The 22153-nt window shown below is 36.0% G+C and overlaps 2 protein-coding genes across 3 annotated transcripts in view; both read left to right on the forward strand.

Annotated features, from left to right (window-relative positions):
- LOC128992809 (F-box only protein 21-like) overlaps positions 1 to 17154 on the forward strand; it is a 31503-nt gene extending 14349 nt beyond the window's left edge. Inside the window, exons 4-11 of one of the 2 annotated variants that reach the window (XM_054416552.1) lie at positions 334 to 587; positions 1772 to 1905; positions 10332 to 10476; positions 13023 to 13232; positions 13994 to 14098; positions 15095 to 15174; positions 15298 to 15455; positions 15981 to 17154. In XM_054416552.1, coding sequence (XP_054272527.1) covers positions 334 to 587; positions 1772 to 1905; positions 10332 to 10476; positions 13023 to 13232; positions 13994 to 14098; positions 15095 to 15174; positions 15298 to 15455; positions 15981 to 16156 — 1262 coding nt within the window. In that variant the 3' untranslated portion in view covers positions 16157 to 17154. The remainder of the gene's footprint in view (positions 1 to 333; positions 588 to 1771; positions 1906 to 10331; positions 10477 to 13022; positions 13233 to 13993; positions 14099 to 15094; positions 15175 to 15297; positions 15456 to 15980) is intronic. The other variant, XM_054416558.1, reaches the window with a different exon arrangement.
- A 1792-nt stretch (positions 17155 to 18946) lies between these two features.
- LOC128983585 (uncharacterized) lies at positions 18947 to 20937 on the forward strand. The gene is made up of 2 exons (XM_054402919.1): positions 18947 to 19026; positions 20306 to 20937. The coding sequence occupies exons 1-2, from the start codon at positions 18967 to 18969 to the stop codon at positions 20912 to 20914; spliced, it is 669 nt and encodes a 222-aa protein (XP_054258894.1). The 5' UTR covers positions 18947 to 18966; the 3' UTR covers positions 20915 to 20937.
- The last annotated feature ends 1216 nt before the right edge of the window (positions 20938 to 22153 follow it).

Consider the following 22153-nt stretch of genomic DNA (forward strand, 5'->3'; position numbering starts at 1 on the left):
TTTTACAAAAAATATGTTTATCATCCCTTTGCTTTTTTCACTTAGTGGTAGATGTTACTCTTAGTGAAAATGGTATCAAACACTAGTGCATGCTTCCCTTTCAATTACTCTTTTTAGTGGATTTGTATTAAGTAGTAGGCCTAGTATTTGTATAAGATAATCTGGGCAAGGACTCAATGTCTTTAATTTAATTCTGTAAAGGGGAAGATCTTTTGTTCGTTTTTACACGTTGTGTCTGTACAAATCACCACAAGAACATATTCAACTTCATCTCTGGCTGCTTAGGCTAGATAACATACAGTATTGTCTCAATTCTTTGTTTATCACTTGCAGCCTCTCGATTGGACGCCATTGCTGACAAGGTGTTGGAAGCCATTAAAGCTGAGTTTGGTGACCAACATCCGGCGTTATGTGTCTCTAGCGAGTTGCGTGACAACTGGCGTATTCACAATATATCCGACAATCACTACGACCCTTACAAGTCACGCCAAATCATCGAGATTATCAGCAAGGTTCTGTTTAAGGACTTGGGCTTCTACGGGAACAGTGACATGTACTACTCACCAGACAACTCGTACATCAACAAGGTACGGTAATAGTCTAATTAATAAGATGTAACTCTATAGCCTATAATCAAACAAAATTATCTTCAATAATTAAGTACAAGCATTGACTATTAGATACTGAAGGTACAAGTTATGTATATGAATAGTGTCTGTTGAGTACATAGTTTTGTAATTAATTAAGGAGAGGTTAGAAAACAATCTACATTTTTTCAAGGAAGATAGGATTTTTTCATGTAGTAGGGATGTGGGATTTGTGGGTAATATTTTTTTTTTTTAATTAAAGTTTAAAAAATGTTCCATTTTAGAAATGTCTTGGTGATTTTTACCTTGAAATATACTACCTACATCTGTTTTAGAACAGATGCTTCCACCCTCTGCACTAGCTGAATGATTTATTTACGCTTACATAATTATTTCTGAAAAAAATCTTATCCTAACTTCATATATTTCAAGTTCTCAAAAATTATAATAACCTGTTCTATAATTCATATTGTCGTTATGTCCCACTAGCAATTTTAATTTCATCTTCACTATATCATAATATCATCAAAATAGCCTGTCATCTTCTGAGTTTTTGGGTCTGTACTGTATTTTCTAGAGGTTAAGGATGTAACGTATGCCTAAATGTAGGCATGCACTGTGGATGCGATACTCCCTGGTGTGGATTAACGTCCGCACTAGTTAGTACTAAGACTATCCGCAGCACTATCCTGATAATTAGACCAATTCGTTAATACCAAGTCAAAAATGTGGTTCGGATTCCACTATAAACTAGGTCCCTTAGTTGCCATTAGCTGTATGGGCTATTAATTAACAGTTGTGCCTAAGCTATATGTCGGCCTTAGTGACTAACAAGACTACAAGATCGCACCACTCTTCCTACACTCATCTACATTCATACTTGGCTTAAAAAATACCTACTTTGTATGGTCGCCATTTAAATGAAAAGTAATGAAAAGTAATACAGTAGAACCTCGATAACAAGACTCTCATGGGGATTATTAAAAAAGACTTGTTATCAAGGTCGACTTCTTATCGAGGTTTGCAATAACATGTGATTAGGTCTAAAATAAAATTCAAGGGGATTACAAAATGACACTTGTTAAAAAGGGTGACTTGTTATCGAGGGTCTTGTTATTAAGGTTCCACTGTAAAGAGACTGGGTTTTGAGGATATTTTCTACTGATTTCATATTTGATCGGCAGGTATTGGAACACACAAGAGGGATTCCGATTACTCTCTCCATCGTGTACGAGAGTGTCGCACGTCGTGTCGGCATCAAATGTGATCCTGTCAGTTTTCCCGGCCATTTTCTGCTGCGTTGGCGCGACTCGTACAGGTGAGTACTATTATATACTTACTTACTTACTCCTGTGGCCACACAAATCCAAGGAGATTTTTGGCCTCGCCAACAAGGTGCCTCCATCTTTCTCTATCTTCTGCCTCGTCCAACTCTGCGCCCAGTCTTCCGATGTCTTCAGCAACCTGGTCATCCCATCTAGATCTCGGTCTCCCCAGTGGGCGTCTTCCTTCAGGCTTTCCCCTCCACACTCTTCTTATACTGCTGCCTTCTTCTCTTCTTCTAACATGCCCAAGCCATCTGACTCTCCTACTTCTAATTAAAGCTACAATATCAGGTATTTTATAAAGGTCCCTTAATATTGTAAAAAGGTTAAAATACCTGTAACTGCCTCGTGATTCCTCTGTTCCTGTACTGGACTACGCGCGTTTCGATGTATTCACATCATCATCAGGTCACAAACTTGAAGAACTTAAACCATTCTTGAATTGGTCGTGTCAAAGTTTACAAAAAATACACAAACATTTAAACATTTAAAAAACTGGGACAAAAACTGTAGGCCTACAGACACTGGTGTGCACATGACGGGTGCCGAGTCTCGACTGGTTCAGGAGCTGAACTTTGTCCCCTGGCCGCCTTTATCACGGTCCTTGTCCAACTTTATGAGTGATTCAAATAGAATATTAGTTTGCAGAGTGCTTTTGTCATTTAATATGTCCTGGGGATTGTTTTTTGCGGCTTTATAAATTTCAAACTGTTCCAGAGCTGTCATGATCCTGCCTTTGTTGCAAATGTGCAATGGTTTTAAGTTTGTTTCCAAATTAGTATAGTTGTGGTTGTTTAGTACCAGATGTTCGGCATAATTAGATTTTTGCACCTTGGAGGCTTTTGGAATGTGTTCTTTAAATCTTTTCTCAAAGGACCGCCCTGTTTGGCCTATGTAAAATTTACTGCAGTCGTTACAGGATAATTTATATACTCCGGTTCTCTTGTTAACATCACCACCTGATCCTTTCGTGTTTATAAGCTTATCTAATTTGTTGGAGGTTCTAAAGGATACTATTTTTCCATGTTTTTTCATCTCATTTTTTATTGTTAGAGGCAATTGTTCGCCAAATTCTGCTGAAACAAACTCACGTTTATTTTGTGGAATTCGAGTGGGAGGATTGTTCAATTTCTTGCGGTGTTTTTTAATTAAATTATCAATCATAACAGGACTGTATCCGTTGGATGTTGCGATGTGCTTTAAGATGTTTCTTTCGGTTTCGTAATCTTCAGTGTTCAATGGTATGGTTAAAAGGCGATGAACAAAACTATTATATGCGGCAAGTTTGTGAGACATAGGGTGATGAGACGTTGCATGAATAGTTGTGTCCGTAGCTGTTGGTTTCCTATAGATATTGAAGGCAAAACAACTATCACGTTTATTCAATGTCAGATCGAGGAAATTCAGAGAATTGTTTTCTTCTAATTCGAGAGTGAATTTTAATTTGGGATGGATGGTATTCATGAAAGTGGTGAACAACTGAATCTGTCTTGGATTGCCATTTTAACCATAAATGTTATGATGACGCCGGTTGATAACCCCAAGAAAGCAGATTTTGACCGTGAACCATTACCCTGTGTTTGGAATATTGAGAAGACGTCTGTGAATGGAAATAACGTAATATCCAGTGACTCTTTCCCCGAAGTGAGTGCTTCTAACTCCATCAGAAACCCATGGAGGACAGTTAGGCACAAGAAGAGAACTACCGTGCAAAATAGGTCTAATCCTAACCTAGAAAATGGAAGGCCAGAACTAACGAATCAAGAAACTGTTAGGCCTACTAAACCTAAAGGAAATGGCAGGCCCACCCGGAAAGTATTAACTGGCACTGGTAAGTTGACAAACAGTAATGACAGTTCTAACCTGAAGGCAGTGAAAAGGACTAAATTTATTTTTGTTTCGAGACTTCAACCTTCGGTCGAAAAGGCCGATGTCGTAAACCATCTTACATCATTCAAAAGTGGCGATTATGTTGTTGAAAAGCTGAATACCAAGTATCCAACCTATAACTCCTTCAAAGTTGGTGTTCCAGAATCGCTATGGGATAGCATTTTTTGTGAGGACTTTTGGCCGGAAAACACTTTCATCAGTGAATTCAAACTTCCAAGGCGCAATTTAAACTCTCAACGCACGGCCGAGACTGGGGCAAACATAGCCTAAACCCAGTAAATGATAACCTTAATGTCTTGTTTCTTAATGTGCAGGGGTTACATTCCAAGGAAAACATCTTAGGCCTACATGCTGTGAGTAATCAGTATGACTTTCTCTGCCTTAGCGAGCATTGGTTGAACCCAAACGAGGCAGGTTATGTTATCGTTGAGGGTTATGAGCTTTCATCGATATTTTGTCGTAAAACCCATATAAGAGGTGGCGTCGCAATATTCGCCAATAATAGCAAGCCCACTAGGCCTACCTTCCAAGTGTTGGACATTGAATGTTTTTGTCATGAAATAAGCTTTGAATGTGTGGGAATAGTTTTAGACAATCCTAAAATCATAATTGTTTGTATATATCACTCTCCTGCAGGGGATGAACTTATATTTCTGAATAATCTGGAGCTACTACTGATCCACCTGAGTAAATTGAAGATGAATATTGTTATTGGTGGCGATGTAAACTCAAGATTTGATGTTACCCGAGATCAGCCTAGTGTTAGAAGATTACTTAACCTACTCAGGCAATTTGATTGTGTTTACTTAAATGACAAGCCTACTCGCAAAAAAGCTTGTCTGGACAATATCTTTACAAATGTCCCGACCAACTCCTGCTCCACACACATCGTTCACCCTGACATAGCTGATCACGAAGGCCTGGAGTTGAGGCTAATAACGGCATCAGAAGCTGCTAAACCATATATTGAGGAAATTATGCACCGCAGTCTTTCCCCAAGGTGCTTAAACAACTTTAAAGCTGAACTGGGGAATGTGAACTGGCCTAACATCCTGAACAGTAACCGTGCGGCCCATCAGTCAGCTGAAGAGACTTTCAATTTTTTTTTTAACAAGCTGATTGATATTTTCAACTTAACTTGTCCTGTTAGTTACCTAACCGCAAAGAAGATTTCCGGACGTAAGGACAATAGGCCTAAAAGTGGAGTGGCCTGGTATAGTGATGACCTCAAGAAACTTAAGGAAACAGTTATGGCTTACCGTACTGTCTACATGAACCTTAGAACTGATGCCTCGTACAGTGCCTACAAAGAACTAAGAAACCTCTATAAAAACGTTGCGAACAGAGCAAAATTAGCCGCAAACGCTGACTTCATTGAGCGATCAGCAAACAAATGCCAAGCAGCGTGGACGATAGTAAGGCGAGTTTCTGGAGAGAAGAAGGAGGTCAGCAACAACCATTCTGCCGAGGACTTCAATAGATTCTTCATCGACTCCGTAAACGATGTTCGAGCCAGCATTCCTGTGAGTCCCCTGCCTGCGGATCACTTCCTGCAGCAAGTGAAGAGGCCCAGCACCCAACTTGAGTGGAATGAAGTGTCATGTGATGATGTGCTCAGTGCAGTGTCAAAAATGAAATCCTCAAAAAGCAAAGATGTGTATGGTCTCACAAGCAATATTGTTAAACACATTATCTTTGAAATAGTAATGCCCCTTGTCTTTTGTATCAACCTATGTCTGAAAGAAGGTGTTTTCCCAACCTCCCAAAAAATTTCTCGAGTCATCCCAATTTTCAAAAAAGGGGAAAAATCACAGATTAAAAATTATCGTCCTATTTCTCTGGTCCCTATAATTGGCAAGATCATTGAAGCTGTCATCAAACCTCAGGTATGTTCTTTTTTTGACACAAACAAAATTTTTTCAAATTTTCAATTTGGTTTTCGTAAAAGTTTGTCTACCGTGGATGCCCTGGACCACCTTGTTTCTAAGATTTTGAGAGCTTTTGAGGAGTCGAGCTTTGCTCAGATCACAGCTTGTGATCTGAGTAAAGCATTTGACTGTATTGATCACAACATACTCATCACTAAGCTGGAGTACTATGGCATCCGCGGTATACAGCTTAAGTTTTTTGATTCATACCTGAGAGAGAGAACTCAATTCGTTGATGCAGGAGGCAAGATGTCAAGCTGCTTGAAAGTTAGCTCAGGTGTGCCACAAGGCTCGATTATAGGCCCCCTTCTTTTTATCACAGTCATCAATGACCTACCAGCCAATATTAAAAGATCCTCTACCATCATGTTTGCGGACGACACCAATTTTTTGAGTGTTCATCCCAACTTTTATGATCTTATGTCAGTAACTGAGCTCACAACTGATTCAGCTTATATGTGGTTTAATGCTAATAGCCTTTGTCTTAATAAGAATAAAACTCAAAATCTATTGTGTAGTCTTAAAAACATTCCAGTAGAGTCACAAGATGTAAACAATGAAAATGTAATTACAGTTTTAGGAATAAAAATTGATAAATGTTTAAGCTGGTCTCCTCAGATAGATTTGGTTTGTGCAAGATTGTCCAGAGTAATCTGTTTGCTTAGAAATCTTATGGGTGTTGTACCTGAAACCTACATAAGGGTAGCCTACTTTGCATTTTTCCAATCCATAATTAGCTACGGCTTGATTCTTTGGGGAAACAGTAGTCACATAAGTGAAGTGTTAATACTCCAAAAGAAGGTAGTTAGAATAATAAACAAAGCTCCAATTGAAGAGCATTGCAAACCATTGTTCATAAGAAGTAGAATATTGACTGTGATTAATCTGTACATATTTATGTGTTTACTTAGGGTTAAGAAAAATACTAGTTCCCATGTTTATAGGTTTAATATCCATTCACACAACACACGTAATCAGTTCCTATTAGACGTGCCTTATTGTAGGTTAAGTAAATGTAAAAATAGTTACCATGTTATTTCATTAAGATTATTTAATAAGCTTAGCATCAATGCCAAAGAATTGGACCTTAAGTCATTTAAAAAAAGAGCTCAGGATTGGTTACTTTTAAATCCTTTTTATGACTTAGAAGAATATTTTAAGGTTGACGAAGTTAACTTTTAATGTCCTCACATTTCCACATTGTTTTTTATTTGTAAGCATATGTATTAGTATAGCCTATTTTGACTTGTTTTTAGGCTTGTTTTGTTTTGCCTAAAAATAGGCTGTTTATGTAATAGCTGAATTTTCTTGACTTTTGTCTATTGCATTTGTTGTAAATGTTGAAGGACAATAAAACGTTTCTGATTTCTGATTTCTAACCTTGGCAATCCAATAACTTGGGGTAAATTTAAATAAATAATTTAAATAAATAACTTGGCAATCCAATTTTAATAACTTGGGGTATTTTAACCTTTTTACAATATTATTGTCAACGTGATTCGGAATAAACAACACAACATGAGGTCCCTTAACTCTTTATTCTTTCTAATCCTCCACGCCTATTATAAAGTACTATTATATATATAAATATAATTATTGTTGAATGAAGATACCAAAATTGATATCTCAGCTGGTTTTGTTGAAATTGTTACTTGTTGTTTCACTGATATGAGTTAATTCCAAACAACCGTATGAAGATCATATTATTTTGCGTATTTTCAGTCTTGCGATGTTTGTGGAAGAATTAGAGACATTTGATCCAGTAAAAGAAGGCTGTCAGGCTACGGCCACAAGGGCGTTTTTTACGCGGTAAAATGTAGCTTATTTTCACGCTGCTTGAATGCCTGTTGTTGTATGCTACACGTGCGTTTTTTCACACAGTAAAATGTAGCTTATTCTCACGCCGGTTGAAGTCCAGGAGCGGCAAAACGCCGTGGGAACCCGCAGTTGATTGACGAATTCATGTAATTATGTTGTATATCTTTCTCATGGCTGGAATAGTAACCTTGTTTCTGACTAGTGAACAAGAAATATGAATGGTATATTAATTACAATACGAAAACAACACTAAAATTATTTTATTTTGTTGACCTTTCATTTAATTATTTACATTTAATATAAAAAATATAAATACAAATGTAAATCTTTTTATGGCAAGATTTTCATCAGATCTTTGAATATTCTACTACATAAATGCCTCTTTACATTTTTAGTCCAACTAAATTTTCCTCCTACCTAACAAATTTTTAGTAACAAATTATTAAGTGGCCCAGTAAGCCAAGGTCGATCTATGTTTAGGATAAAACGTGTAGGCCTACTGTGTAATTGGCTACCCCAAAAATATTTTACGCTATCCTGGAAAAAATTAGATACATTTATCTTTATTTTAACTTGCTAGAACGACTTGATCAAAGCTGCGTGTTGCTCCCGCCCGTGTGGCCAGGGACAGAGCGTGAAAACAAGCTTCAAAAATGCACCTCAGTCCATTCTTCTGCGGGCCCGCGGCGGGTGATTTTAAAGACACGGCGCATCTGCGTGATAACACACTCCGTGTGGCATACCTCATTACATTTAATGCTGCTCATATTTCTCGCTTTTTTTTACGCTGCTTTCTTGCGTGAAAAAACGCCTGTGTGGCCTTAGCCTTAGAGCTATGAATGGATTAGAATCAAATGAGCATTGAAAGTTTTAAGTCTCCTTTATAAGGATTCAAAGTGTGATAAATTAAATCTTACCTTTATATCTAAAAAATCCTCGAGTAATCACAATACTCAAATTAAATATAATGCCTTGTTAGAATCACATTGTCTACCGGTAGACTGGTAAGAGCCTACCTAGGTTATGTCATCTATTGAAGAATAGCCTACAACCTTAAAAGCACAATATTGATGCTTACCCGCAGCTCACAGCTAATCTCTAAGTTCTTGTTTTAAAATTGGCTATTAGACAACCTTTCTTATAGCCTGATAGCCTTTGTTAAAATTTTGTACTTAATCTATATATTTAATACACAGTTTTAAGTCTATTTTCTCAGTCATTACTGGACCGATCTACAGGATTTATGTCTCAAATTAAAGGGGATAGTGTGTAGATTTGCCGAACTTCCTTAGAATTTACGTTTTTTCTAGGAGCTACGACCTACAGCCCTTCAAAGGTCGAGTCAATAAAATTCTTATTGAATAATATAATACACAGTTTATAAATTATTCATCTTTAATGTTTGTCAGACATTTGTTATTATTTTTATAACCTCACTTTCAGTATGTAATTACTAGGAGTTCCTGTTTATAAACACACGATTTAGATCAAGGAAAAGTGTATTGTTAACTTTTTATACCACAATGTATTATTTATAAATGTATTTGAACATTACTTTTATGTTATTTTGTATTTTTGAAAATTTTTTTGCGTTTTTGAAATGTTTGAGTTTTCCTGCGAAGTGATATGAAGGAAAGTTGTAATTGAGTTTAAGTTTGAGTATGGAATGTGAAATAAAACCCATATTAGGGGACGGAAACTAATTGTTTTGATCAATATAATTTATTCTCTATAGCTACCAGAACAATCATAGGGAAATCCGCTTGCAAGTTGTACAGATAATTGCTAATGAGTGGTAAACATACATAGATTATTAGGTTATCATTATTGCACAGTTTGTATACTATTTATTTTTCAAATAAACTAATATATCGGTTTGATTAACTTAAAATTGTTTATACAGGCCAATTATCAGTTCTATTTTATGTTAAAAACTAAGCAGCCCCTAATAAAATACAATAAATATAATAAATACAATAAAATACAAAGATAAACAGTATTTGTTAATTATTATGTCTCTGATTGCTGACAATATTACCGTGGCGCAGCACGGGTGATTAACTAGTGAATTTCTTAATTTGTTTATCTACACAAATTACAAACTCATTTTTTTACAAATTAAATTTGTTTACATATTACTTTTAAAATTTAAAAAAGTATTAGCACAGATACACATTCAGATAGTTTGTGTTTTTTTTATACATTTTTTTATTTAAGTTTTAAAGTGATTTTGATTAATGTTTAGATATATCGGAATTTTTAGTAATTTGACAATTTGACTGGATCTCAACATGTATTTTGACTTTTATGTCGACTTTGTCAATGATTTTTAATGTATCCGAATGACAAATTACGATTTATTATTGTTACATTTATTATTGTTAGCTGTGCGCCCAATATTGCAGCATGTCCACTGGTCACTGAGTCATTGATTGCAATCAAAAGACAATTTGCCAGGACGTCTAAAAAATTTTTAATTTTTTTTTTACCAATTTCAAAGTAATTTTTGGCGATGGTTGATATTATTTGAGCAATTATTGTGACATTTTCCATTGGTATTGATTAGTAAAAATAAAGAAGTTTTCACATTTAAGGATCTGGAATCTAATTTCTTCCTCAGGTATGAAAATACTCAAATCATAACAAGAATAGTTAACATTGCCAGCGAATGCTGGAAATACCATCACAAACGGTATTATGGTCGTCAGAGAAAACATTTGGTTTTGACAAACGATACTTTTCCATACAGGAGAGACAGTAATGGAAGCTGTTGGTTGTTTCAGAGGGGATTCCCAAGCCCAGACATTCTATTTGGACATATATAACGGGGGAGTCTTCCTCGGCAGAAATAGCTGTCCTCGGTTCATGAATCTCGGGCGCTGTCCCATGGGTGACATCTCCAATTATGGGCCAGCCACCGCTGTGGAGGTGAGGAAACTTAACATAACTTTTAGTATTTGCAGTCGAATTTCCCATCTAAGGAATAAGTTTTTATCATAGATCTCATGGATGATCTAGACCCGCAACTGTTTTACGTTTTTGTGTTCCCCAGAGGTAATAACACTCAGGGAGCGAGCTGGCGTAGTGGTTAGAGCGCGGGACTTCAGTCCCTGAGGTCCCGGGTTTGATCCCCGCCAAGTCACCAATGGATTTTATCTAAGTGATAATGCCGCAACCCCTAGGTCTAGCCTGAAGTAATGTGAAAAACAATCCAACAAAAACATCTCTTGCCTAGCGTCCGGAAAAAAAAGAGGTACAGTAGAGTCCCGCAAACTCGGCACTGGATAACCCGGCAGTCTGGATAACTCGGCCATCACCTGGCTCAGAAAATTTGTGATTTTTTGAGTCCGAGTTAAGTCATAAGTCATAAGTCGTTTATTCAGCAAAATTAACATAAAATGCATTAGCTACGTCAACAAAACAAAATAAAATACAATATTTACATAACAAAAAAACTCTCTTGTATAAATTAAAACTGTCAACTATGCTACTATATTTACCCCACCAGTTCTAGGGCAAAGAAATTCACGAACGCTGCAGAAGGCATTATCCAGCAAAAAATTCTTTAGTTTTTTCTGAAATCTATTTAAATCCTGTTCGGTCTTTAAGGAAGGAGGAAGGTTATTGAAAATAAATAAATGTGATGGTTTTGTTGAAAATAAACATGGACACAAGCCAGCTCAAGTACAATCATTTGCAACTCGTACTAAGGATTTGTTGTACTATAGCTGATGACTTAATACTGACTTGTAATATAAATCTAATTGAAAAAGATGGTTAAAAAGCTTAAAAACTGTATTGCTCTTATTTTTAACTCTAGTTCCCGATAACCCGGCATTTCACAAACTCGGCACCCTTCCAGTCCACATTACGCCAAGTTTGCGGGACTCTACTGTAATAACACTCTTTGTTCAGATTTATACGTATATAATGTGTCCGTAAACACCATAATTCAAATAATTTTGTTCTGATTTTGAAATTTGGCATAGGACTGGATAAAATTATCCTCGAAAACTCAACCAAAAGTATGTGTTGTGCAAACTTCTCTATTTTCACCCCACGCTGTAAATGAAACATGTGATTGGAATTTCTTGCATTTTTTTTCTAATTTTCAGCTTATATTTTGTTATCATTTCGTCACCAACACGCAAAAAATCCTTCATGGATCCATACGGTTAGTAGATTTTACTTTTTAATGATTTGCTTGCTTTGAGAGAATTATACAAATAGTTGTCACTATACCTTATGAGGTTTGTTTGATTAAATTTTGTACATTTAACCTAATTATGAAAAGCATTAATTGTTATCAAGCAAGTGTTCTACATTCAACTATCTCAAAACATTTCCAGAAGTAGTTGTTCGTGCGTTTCGGGCATTTATTGCTTGTCTTAATTTTCCACAAATTTCGGAGTTTTTGAAAATGCATTCTGAAATTTTCCTTAATATCACACTCTTGTGCGAATTAGGTATTTTCTTGTAAAACGAAAACGCAAAAAATACTTTATCATTCTTGGGCAATGATATAACTCAAGTCGTTGCCAACACAACAATCAATACAGCAAGTGTGTTGCCAACACAATGATTTCATCAAAAATATTTCATTGTAAATAATTAAAAAGAATGTTCATAATAGCCTATTTAGATAAAAATATTGATTTGAAAATACCTAGTTATTTAAAACTGCAGAATCATGTAGTTGTTTTGATTCTCAATTTGTTATTTGTTATAACCTTATTTAGCTATGTTAATCAAATCTGTTAAATACTGTACCTATTCGATCAGTGGTGTTTCCAAATTGCAACTTAAATGTAAACTTAAGACTTTCTCTGTATTACTTGATCAGCGGTCATCATCCGAATTTTTTTCTTTTGTACTGTGTTTAGGTTGTGGCTTAATTTTAACATATGATTTTAAAACTTTTGAGTTTCTTTTAAATTATATAGGCATTATCAAAAATTGAAATTGGTTTTGTCTAAACCTTCCGAACATTTTACAAAACAACCTTGGTAAGTTTGGCTAAAATATGTTCAGCCGTTATTGAGGTAATGCGTTAGAAATTTTGCATTGAAGTCGATCCCAAAGAGCTTGCTTCGCTCCGCTCAATTAGTAAGATTATTCCTATATACATACTTTTGTTTTTTTTTAGTCTATGGTAATTGTAGTCGAATTTACTTTTGACTGAAATTTTATTTGTGCGCCACCGGTGGCCACATTGAAGCGAACGTTTTAACTCAGTGACCCCAATTTGGAAAAAGACTCTAAATCCCAAATTTTAAAAACCCTTAAGATTGTTTTACCTGGACCCAATGCCTTAGGCTCGTTGATCAAGTGCACTGGCCTACTTAAACCACATCCTCCTGTAGGTCAGCACAACAAGTTATTGTTTAAACATTTCCATCCTGCTCGAACAAATTTGCCTAACACTTTCTCATCAGAATATTTACCCCTCCTGTTACAGTATTTGTGTTTTGTAGGTGATGGAACGGATGGCCACCAACCTGGAAGTCGCCGGACGTCAGAGGACGGTGATGGACAGCCGAATGTTAGGGCTACGCAGTGCATTAGAGCTAAGACACGTCATCAGTCCAGACAATATCAGCTGTATAATGCATCTCGGCCGGTTCTACATGGACAGAAACATGGATGTGTTAGAAGTTGTGCATTCATTGCGCAATCTGACAAATGTGAGTAATTGTTGACGTTACTCCCGAAATGTTGAACAGATCGGTTTTTCTCCTCTGTACTTTCTCAAGTGACACCTAGAAGTTTTGACTGGGACGGGTGGCGTCGTCCTGTAATCCAGCTACTAGGAGGTCACGAATTGTGGATATTTATAGGCATGTACTGTGGATGCGATACTCCCTCGTGTGGATTAACGTCTGCACGAGTGAGTACTATGACTATCCGCAGTACTATCCTGATAATTAGACCAATTCGTATATACCAAGGAAAATTGTGGTTCAGATTCCACTATAAACTGTAGGTCTCTTAGTTGCCATTAGCTGTTTGGGCTATTAATTAACAGCTGTGTCTAAGGAATGTCGGCCTTAGTCACTAACAAGACTACAAGATCACGCCACTCATTCCACACTCATCTCCATTCATACTTGGCTTAAAATACCTACTATGTATGGTCGCCATTTCATTGAACAGTATTAACATTATTAACTAGTATATGGCAAGTTTGTTGTTTGTATGGTAGAATCTTGATTATCTGTTCTAAAGGCGCCTTTTTTTAATGTTCACTTTCACATTCTAGGACATAAGGCTCCAGCCCGGATCGGTTTTACACTTAACTTCAGGCAAGGGCTAATGGGTTGCAGCATTATTGCTTTGATAATGGGACTAAATGCTGCCTTAACAGTGTCTGATTAATGTGTTTGCCATGTAAATAACTTTTTTTTCATTCATAAATTAATTAATTTCTCATTTTTTATGTTTTCAGCTCGATCTCAGAGACTTGGGGCAGGTGTCCCACTTTGACAGACTGCTGAGTGAATATAATTTTATAGTTTGTCATGAGCAAAACAGTGCCAAAGCAAAGGAAAGGGTGAGCTTTTTTACACCATCGTAAATAAAAACCTTGCAGATCTTGTGATAACACTTATACCTGTAGTTAAGTAGCTATGCACATTTTATACATAAAAAAACTTCAAGAGAGTGAATATATGAAGTGTGGAATGTATACGAGAGAGTTGCAGACAAGTACTTTGAAGATTGTCGGTTCGATCAAGAGAAAAGTAAAAGGCTAGGTTTTTGATGGTTCAATTGGATTTGTCCTCGATAGTTATTTAATAATCATGGCTTATTTTAGTCAAATACTATTTAATCTCTTTAATTCAACATTTGTCCTTGGAATGATAGAGAATGTGGGAAGGGTCCAGGACTTTGCCTTGATTTCGGGAGACAATAATGATGTTTCCGGAATTTTTCTGAGTTTGCAGTAGTCGATGAAACATCAACTCGACTGTAGATGTCCAGAATTTTTCCGGGTTCACGGGTGACAATGATGTTGTTTCCGTTGCCACTGGAGATATTCAGTATTTTGCTGACGTCAGTGCTCAATATGGTAACGTGTCCATGATGGTGTGAAACAATGATGATGATGATGTCTACTCAAATGAGGGAGATGTACAAAATTTTACGGGGGTCGAAGAAGACAATTATAGTGTTATAATGTCCACAGGACTGCAGTAGATGTTCAGGGTTTTGCCGCAATCGTGGGGGAGGATGATGTAAAAGCATCGTAAAGGACAAATCACAACAAATTAATTATTAGATGCTCAAGTCCCTACTGCATTTTACTGTCAACCATATACGACATGCTTTAAACTTATGGTAGTTTAAACTTGTTGAAATAATTAGGTAAGTTTAGATAAATTGTTAACATTAACTTACTTTAGACATTGTAGAGGTATAAAAACATGTTGGCATTAAAATTCATGATATAAAAAACCTCGTCTACGGGCTCGGCCATAATGAAAATTTTAGCCTCGCACACCCTTAATTTTTGTTTTGGTAATCCTGCAAAATTGTATTTTTCCAGGAAGTGACTTACAATCGAAGAACGGTAGAAGATGGATTGTCTGTGCGGTTTGCAGTAGGCATGATCATGCGTCATAAAAGGTATTTAACTCTTTTCTAAGGTAAGTTGGCTGTGTGTACATTTCTTCTTCCCTAACATATTAAGCCAAGTGGAAAAAAATCTAAACTTGTCATAGTAAATTAATCTGTCATTTTTCTCAATAGATACTACTACACCTGTGTGATCTTTGGTTGGGACAGTGTCTGTAAGGAAAGTCAGGAGTGGATGAGACAAATGCATGTTGCTGGATTAGAGAGGAAAGAAACGCAACCATTCTATCACGTCTTGGTCTACGATGGTAGCTTCCGGTACACCGCAGAAGGTCAGTAGTAGTGATGGTCAAATCCACCTCAAAACCGAAATCAAAACTTGAAAAATTTAATCCCGAACCTCAAAACCTAAACACAAAACTTTTTTATTTGTCTGGTTAAGGTTACAAAAATAAAGGTGATAATAACTTGTTTACTGTGCGATTTATTAATTCTTCTAGTCATCTTTATCTTGTGTCTGATTTTAAGATTGATTATCAATAGCATTGTCGACTTTTAGGTGTTCTATAAGGACCATCTGTAGACAATTTGAATTTGTTGTAAAAAGAGAAGATGGATAGATAAATGAGCCAGTCACAAAAATGTGATACAGTCTTAAAATTCTGTTTTCTCTTAATTTATGGTTACTTAGATTATTTAAATTCATAAACTATGTTGTGACTTATAATTCAACTGTGTCCAAATTGATTAAAAAACTGACAAATCTTAAACATGGAGATGGAATGCCTAGTTATATAAATAGTCTTAAAACTAGTGTTTTTATGCAAAAATGTGATTCTGTTTGTGTCTTTTTACAGAAAATCTGCAAGTAGAGACCGATCCCCATCGTAAATGGGTCGACCATTACCAAATCGGAAGGTATTTCGAGGAATTCTGCGACGATTACTATTCCATGAACAAAGAAACTCGGGAAAAGTATCCCAAAGATCATTTGATCGTGGAAGAATTCCTGAAGCGAGATATTATGGCTTGAAACTAGGAGTAATTTCTTTGCTCCCACTTTCCAATCACTTTGATTTCCACAGTCAATTTTCTGTTGCGTACAATTCTTGCGAGTTGATATTTTATGTTAGTATTTCTGTACATTGCAAGACTGTTAGACTTTACCTATTTAGACGTGCAAAATCATGTCATTGTTCGTTACTGTTACTATTGTAGTTTAGTGATTTTCAAAAAATCAAATATTTATTATAGTTTGATGACCAGGGTTGCCACCCGTCCCAAATCTGTCGGGACAGTTCCAACTTCGGTACCTTTTTCCCGTGTTGTCTATGTTAATCCCGTCCCGATTTCCCCAAACCAAAGATGGCAGGCAACCTTGAGAATGACTATCTCTTAGTTAGTGTTAATTTCTGTTAATTAATTATTCATGTTAACAAGTTATTTTATTTACTGTACAAGATTCACACAATATAGTTGCTGTTTCAATAAATAAGTTTGAATAAGTTGGTTTCAGTTCACAATATGAGTTTTTCAAACTATTCTCGTTGAATAGATAAGTTTGTATTATTTTTTGCATTTATTGATAACAAAAAAATATGTTTATAGCCAATAAGTTTTGTGTTGAAACAAGTTTTAGTGTTATAATTTGTACCATCTAGTTTCGACTAATAAATCAATGACCGTAGGCAGATTGCACCGTTACATCCTCATTTAAGATTAATTTTATATTTATTGAGATTTCCATCATAGATCCGGTTTACAGTAAACTTCTTATAATTTTTTAATAGACCGACAAAATAGCTTCAAGTGTTACATGGAAAAATATAATAAAATTAATAAAAAATTAAAATATTAACACTTTTCATTTATAACACATCACAGTTACTGAATAAAAAGGTAGTTTTTATAGTATGACGATGTATGTCAGTTATAAATACTGTGATATTATGTGATTTCACTTTTATACCATAGAGGATAAATAGTTACATATATTGATTATATGTAGGCCTAAATGTTTAGGATTATATTCAAGTAATATTAAACATTTCATTCCTTTCACTGTTATTCTATATTCCTGATTAAAACAATACAATAGCAACTGTTCTTAGAATAATACAGGTGCATGACATAACCTGTCCTTGAGCCAAAGCCTGTTATATATCTCGGACTTATCGGGCAGTGATCAGATATTTTTATTATTTTTGAGAGGAGGTTAAAACGCATTTACGCACACTGAGAGACTCAAATGTCCTCTCAGTACTACGGGACTTCCGCAGGCTCAATGTCCCCCGACTAAGAAAACTCCTCCATCTCCAAGAACACTAGCCTGGAACTAGTGTGTAAGAGCACATTACTTCGAGCTAGCCCTTTTTAACTATGCCATTAGGACTTTCCTTCTATTTTCTACCGAAGGCTAAGGCCAATCGCCCCCAAGACCGCAGCAGGGCCCTATGCGGTTGCGATACGGCATTACTACAATCAAGGAGATTTTTGCTAGGCCTGTACTGTCTGGCAGCCTGGGATGTGCAAAAACCCAGTTTTTAAGCTGTACCTTTGCCTATTATAGTCTGATTTTTATGGGAAAGCGGCTGGAGCTCTACCCTACCTGCGAGGGACCCGACTCACGCACGCACACTCACCACCGTCCTAATTGCCTGAAAGCCCCGATCCCCTATTCACTACGTAGAAGTATAACATCTGTTGTATGATACCTCAAAATCGCAATTCATTAGAAGTTAGATATACAGTAAAATGCTTAGTGTTAATAAATTTGTTGTTTAATACCATGAACAATGAGTCCAAACACGAAATGATTATGACAAGAAGCTAGCTAATAAAAATATGTCAAAATACCCGTAACTTTTAGACTTTGTAAGCAAAATATATATTGTTTGGTATCATTTTACTAAGCATTTTGAGCTGAAGTCAAAAGCATTACCAGATTTTATAACAAAGGTAAAATTTAAAAAAATTTAGTTAAATTTCCGTGAGCCAGCGATGACTCACGTGGCAGGTCAATGGTCCGTCCTAATCCCTTGGGTCTGTGTGTGTGAGGCCTGCGTGTGTGTGAGTAGGGTCGACCCTTCAGCCAGCCGCTTTCCGTCAACATATAATACAACAACTAGACATTCCATCCCCATGATAAAGTTGTAGCCAGGTTTTCAATAAAATTTGTCTTAGTTGATGTGAGCCACCTACAGATTGCGCTGATCTAAATTACTGATTTCTGCCGATTACATGATGGTTTTTACCAAGCTGATGGAATGACTTATTATGAACTATAGCAACTGTTGTGACCCAGCAACTATGTCAGTAACGAAAAATAAGGTACAAAATAGAGTTTTAGACACTAGCGCAATCTGTGCCTGGCTCACACAACTACATTCTTTTTTTCCTCCTTTAAGTCGCCTCTTACGACAATCTGGGGATAGTGCGATCTACTCTAATGCCAGACCAGACCTAAGGGTCCACTACACTAACACACTCACTCACTCCATTTATGCCCAATGCGGCATTTGGCCACACCAACAACTGCTCTCCATCTCTCTCTACCTTCTGCCTCTTATTCTCTACTACACTAACTACATTTTTGAACTTAAAGCAAAGCTCAAGGAGAGGATTTCTAGCCTCGACTACCAAATTGCCACACATGTCAGATACAAATTATTTCTATTTGTTATCATTTTTGGTTAGGTTCCATGATTTTTTGAAAGAGTTCAAAAAATATTTTACGTATCCGTTTACTTGTAGATGAATTACTAGCCATGCTTTGCTTGAAATATCTTTGTTCATTGGAATTTTACTGTTTCTATGGTAAACAAAAATTAATTTCAAACAAAAATGAACCCTTTAGGTAATTGCTCAAAATTGTTAAGAAGTTTGTCTAGACAAAATTTTCAGGTATGTATTCACTAAATATGGTAGATATATTTTCCGCAAGGCAACAAATCATTAATGATGATACTTGACAAAAGTTCAACACTATGTTTGAACAAGATCAGGGTTTGGACTGTTCTCTTACAAAAAAAAACAAAAAAAAAACACTAAAATCAGTAAAATCGCATTGTAACACAAAAAATAAAATGATTGCTAAAGAATAACTCTTTTTGTCCAAATTATAAATACATAGATGGTTATTCAATATTTAAAATCATAATTTTTGGTCGACAATTTTCTTAAAATATTCATTGTTGCCTAAGAAGCGCCTTGTGCGCTTTTGGGCGGGTGTCTAGAACCAAAATAATTGATATTACATAAATTAAAAAAGAACCTAGAATACCATAAGAAATTCCCATTGAATAACTCCCAGATAATTCAAAGGACTCAAGAAAAAACTGCTTTAGCTCATTCTAATTTATCTAGGCCACAAATGGTTGTGTACATTGCAACGTAAACGTTGATGTTTAGTGGAAGCAAACCTTTCCGATCTCTAAATTAAAAGTATATAATGTGTCTTGGTTCTAAATTTCACTAAACTATGAATTGTTCCTTATTCAGACTGATGAAACCTGATGGTGTTCATTGTTGAAACACTTTATCATAAGTTATTGACTAAAAAAATTATAGTGTAGGCCAATAAATGATAAAGTAGGATTTTGGGTAAAAGGGATAACAGTTTAGCTATTAGATTCTCGTCAATCTAGTCTCTGAATAAGTCATATATTAGAACGAAATTTCAGTTATATGTTTTCAGGTCTTTTTAGGTGTATTTTTGTTAGTGCGGCTAAATATCACCACAGACAAATAGAATGAATATAGACTGTCAAAGGAAGCTTCCGGCGCCCACCACTAGGAGTGCTGTGTAGTTACAGCGCACACCGCTGCAGGCAAGAGCCGTATGCTACCAGCAGACGCTGCTACACGACACTCCTAGCGGTGGGCGCCGGAACATATGCTAACCGCAGCACTGCTGCCGGTCTATATTCATTCTATTTGTCTATGATATCACCTACAATATAAATGGCCCATAGTATGGTGTGTTTAACAGTCCCTGGACTTAAATATTCTTAATTAAGCTAGTGGAACCCTATCTCTAATTTTTTTTTTATCTGCTACTTCTTGATTTTCCTAAAAAAAAAAAACAGAATATATCAAATTTATACTGTAGTTGGAACAGTTGCATTTAACTGCAAGCTATAACATCTTAACTAAAGATAGTTTAATAATTGAGTTTCAACAGGTGTTGAGAAGATGTTTTGTAGATAAACACGGAGACGAAGACATAAAATGGCAGTGGTCAGTGAGGGAATCGCCCTGTCAGGAATGCCACAAGTACGAGAAAAAAGGATGGCTCAAGTTCTGGGGGAAAAAACAAACGGAAGAGTTAACAAATCGTCATATAGAAAGAGTGCGCAAACCAAAGATTTGGGAGTGGGAATATTACGATTATTTACTCCCACAATGTAAGGAAAAACTAGCAGAAGAAAAGTTAGAATACAAAACTCCTAGCACGATTCCTTGCGGAGGACTTGGGACAAAAGAATGCCAAGGCAAACAGATACTCATTCACTTAGAAGATGAACACCGTTTCAAACAACAGTGCCATGAGAAGTTTAAGTTTGAACTGAAGGATTCGTTCGGTCTCAAGGAAGTTTGTGGGAAACTGAACGATCTTAAAGGCGTAGAGGTTTCACAATCAGAGGAAAAAGAGAAAGAGGACTTTTGTTGCTTGAACAACTTGATTGACGAAAACAAAGAAAAGCAAGAAGAGGAAAGTAAAAACTCGCAATGTGATTACGAAAACAAAGATAAGCAAGAAAAGAAAAGTAAAAACTCCCAATGTGATTAGATTTAGATTCCCAGAATACAAGGTGTTTTGGTAAAATGTATTAGCTTTTGTATGCTTTTATCTTATTGGTTTTGGATACAGAAGTCAACTTAGTGTATTGTTATTGTTTTAGTATATTAAGCTACAAGGCTGGGAAGTGTAGGTGTTTAAAGGACAAGCAACAGTTGACGTGGGAGGATTTCCAAGTGCAGGATTTCTTACCGTAAAAATCTTGCCGAATGAGTTGTGTACAATACTTTTAACTATATAACCAGCAACAATAGGAATTTGCTGATTTATGCACATAGACTAACATAACCATTCTAATATTTTGATTATACCACTTTGACAACATGGCCTACTCTAACTCGTACCTGTATATGGATTTATTAGGTAGCTGATTTCTTTAGATCTAACAGTTATTTCATGTGGAATTCCACAATATTCTCTACCCTTATGCATCTTCTGTGACGAATCAATTGGAAAAAGATTACAATAACACACGGTAGATATAAATCAAAGTGATTCAAAATAATGAAAAGTATAGAGTTGCAGTGAGCAAGTCTATATCGCTTAAAGCCTATTACAAAGGTAGACCTTGGTCATATGGTACACTTTTGAATACTAAGTCTTTGGGAATTTCTGTAAAAATACTTGCTGACATTTTGGATGTATTGTAGCAATCAATCTTCGGGTCAAGCTGTTCAACTGTTGTTTGGGCTAAAAAGAATTGGGTTTGAGAACTTGCTCTGTAGATGTATTGCGACACAACTGAAATAGCTAGTGTTTCTGTTGGATCAACAGATAAATAGTTCATAAGCCCCATTCACACAAGGTAAATTTAAAAGCTACATGCCAGCTTTTTTACACGCAGCTCTAAAAATAGCTCAGCGTGAACGACGTACTCACTCAAAAGCTGCTTTTAAAAAGGCGCTGGAAAAAGTTTACACAGCGGCTACTTTACACACCTACTAGCTAGCTTTTGAGCGATCTAGCGTGTAAGTAATCCAGTGTGAACACAGTTGCTTGTGCGCATGTTATCCGAAGATGTCGGAGAGTAGGTTCAAGGGGAAGTAGTAGTTATTAAGTGTAAGTAGCAAAAGTAATTAAAATGAATGGATTATATGACATGATGAGAAACGGAAAAGGAGGAAAGTGTGGGTGAGACAGTTACGGAAGACGTACGGACTATGTTGCATAAAAAAATACTTTTTTTGGATTTCAGCTGTTTTTCATCAATGTTCTTTTTTTTCTCCAATC

This window comes from Macrosteles quadrilineatus, unplaced genomic scaffold, assembly GCF_028750875.1.
Source record: "Macrosteles quadrilineatus isolate MER2022 unplaced genomic scaffold, UCM_ALF_1.0 Scaffold_1__1_contigs__length_201487025, whole genome shotgun sequence".
In the NCBI taxonomy this organism is placed as follows: Eukaryota; Metazoa; Arthropoda; class Insecta; order Hemiptera; family Cicadellidae; genus Macrosteles; species Macrosteles quadrilineatus.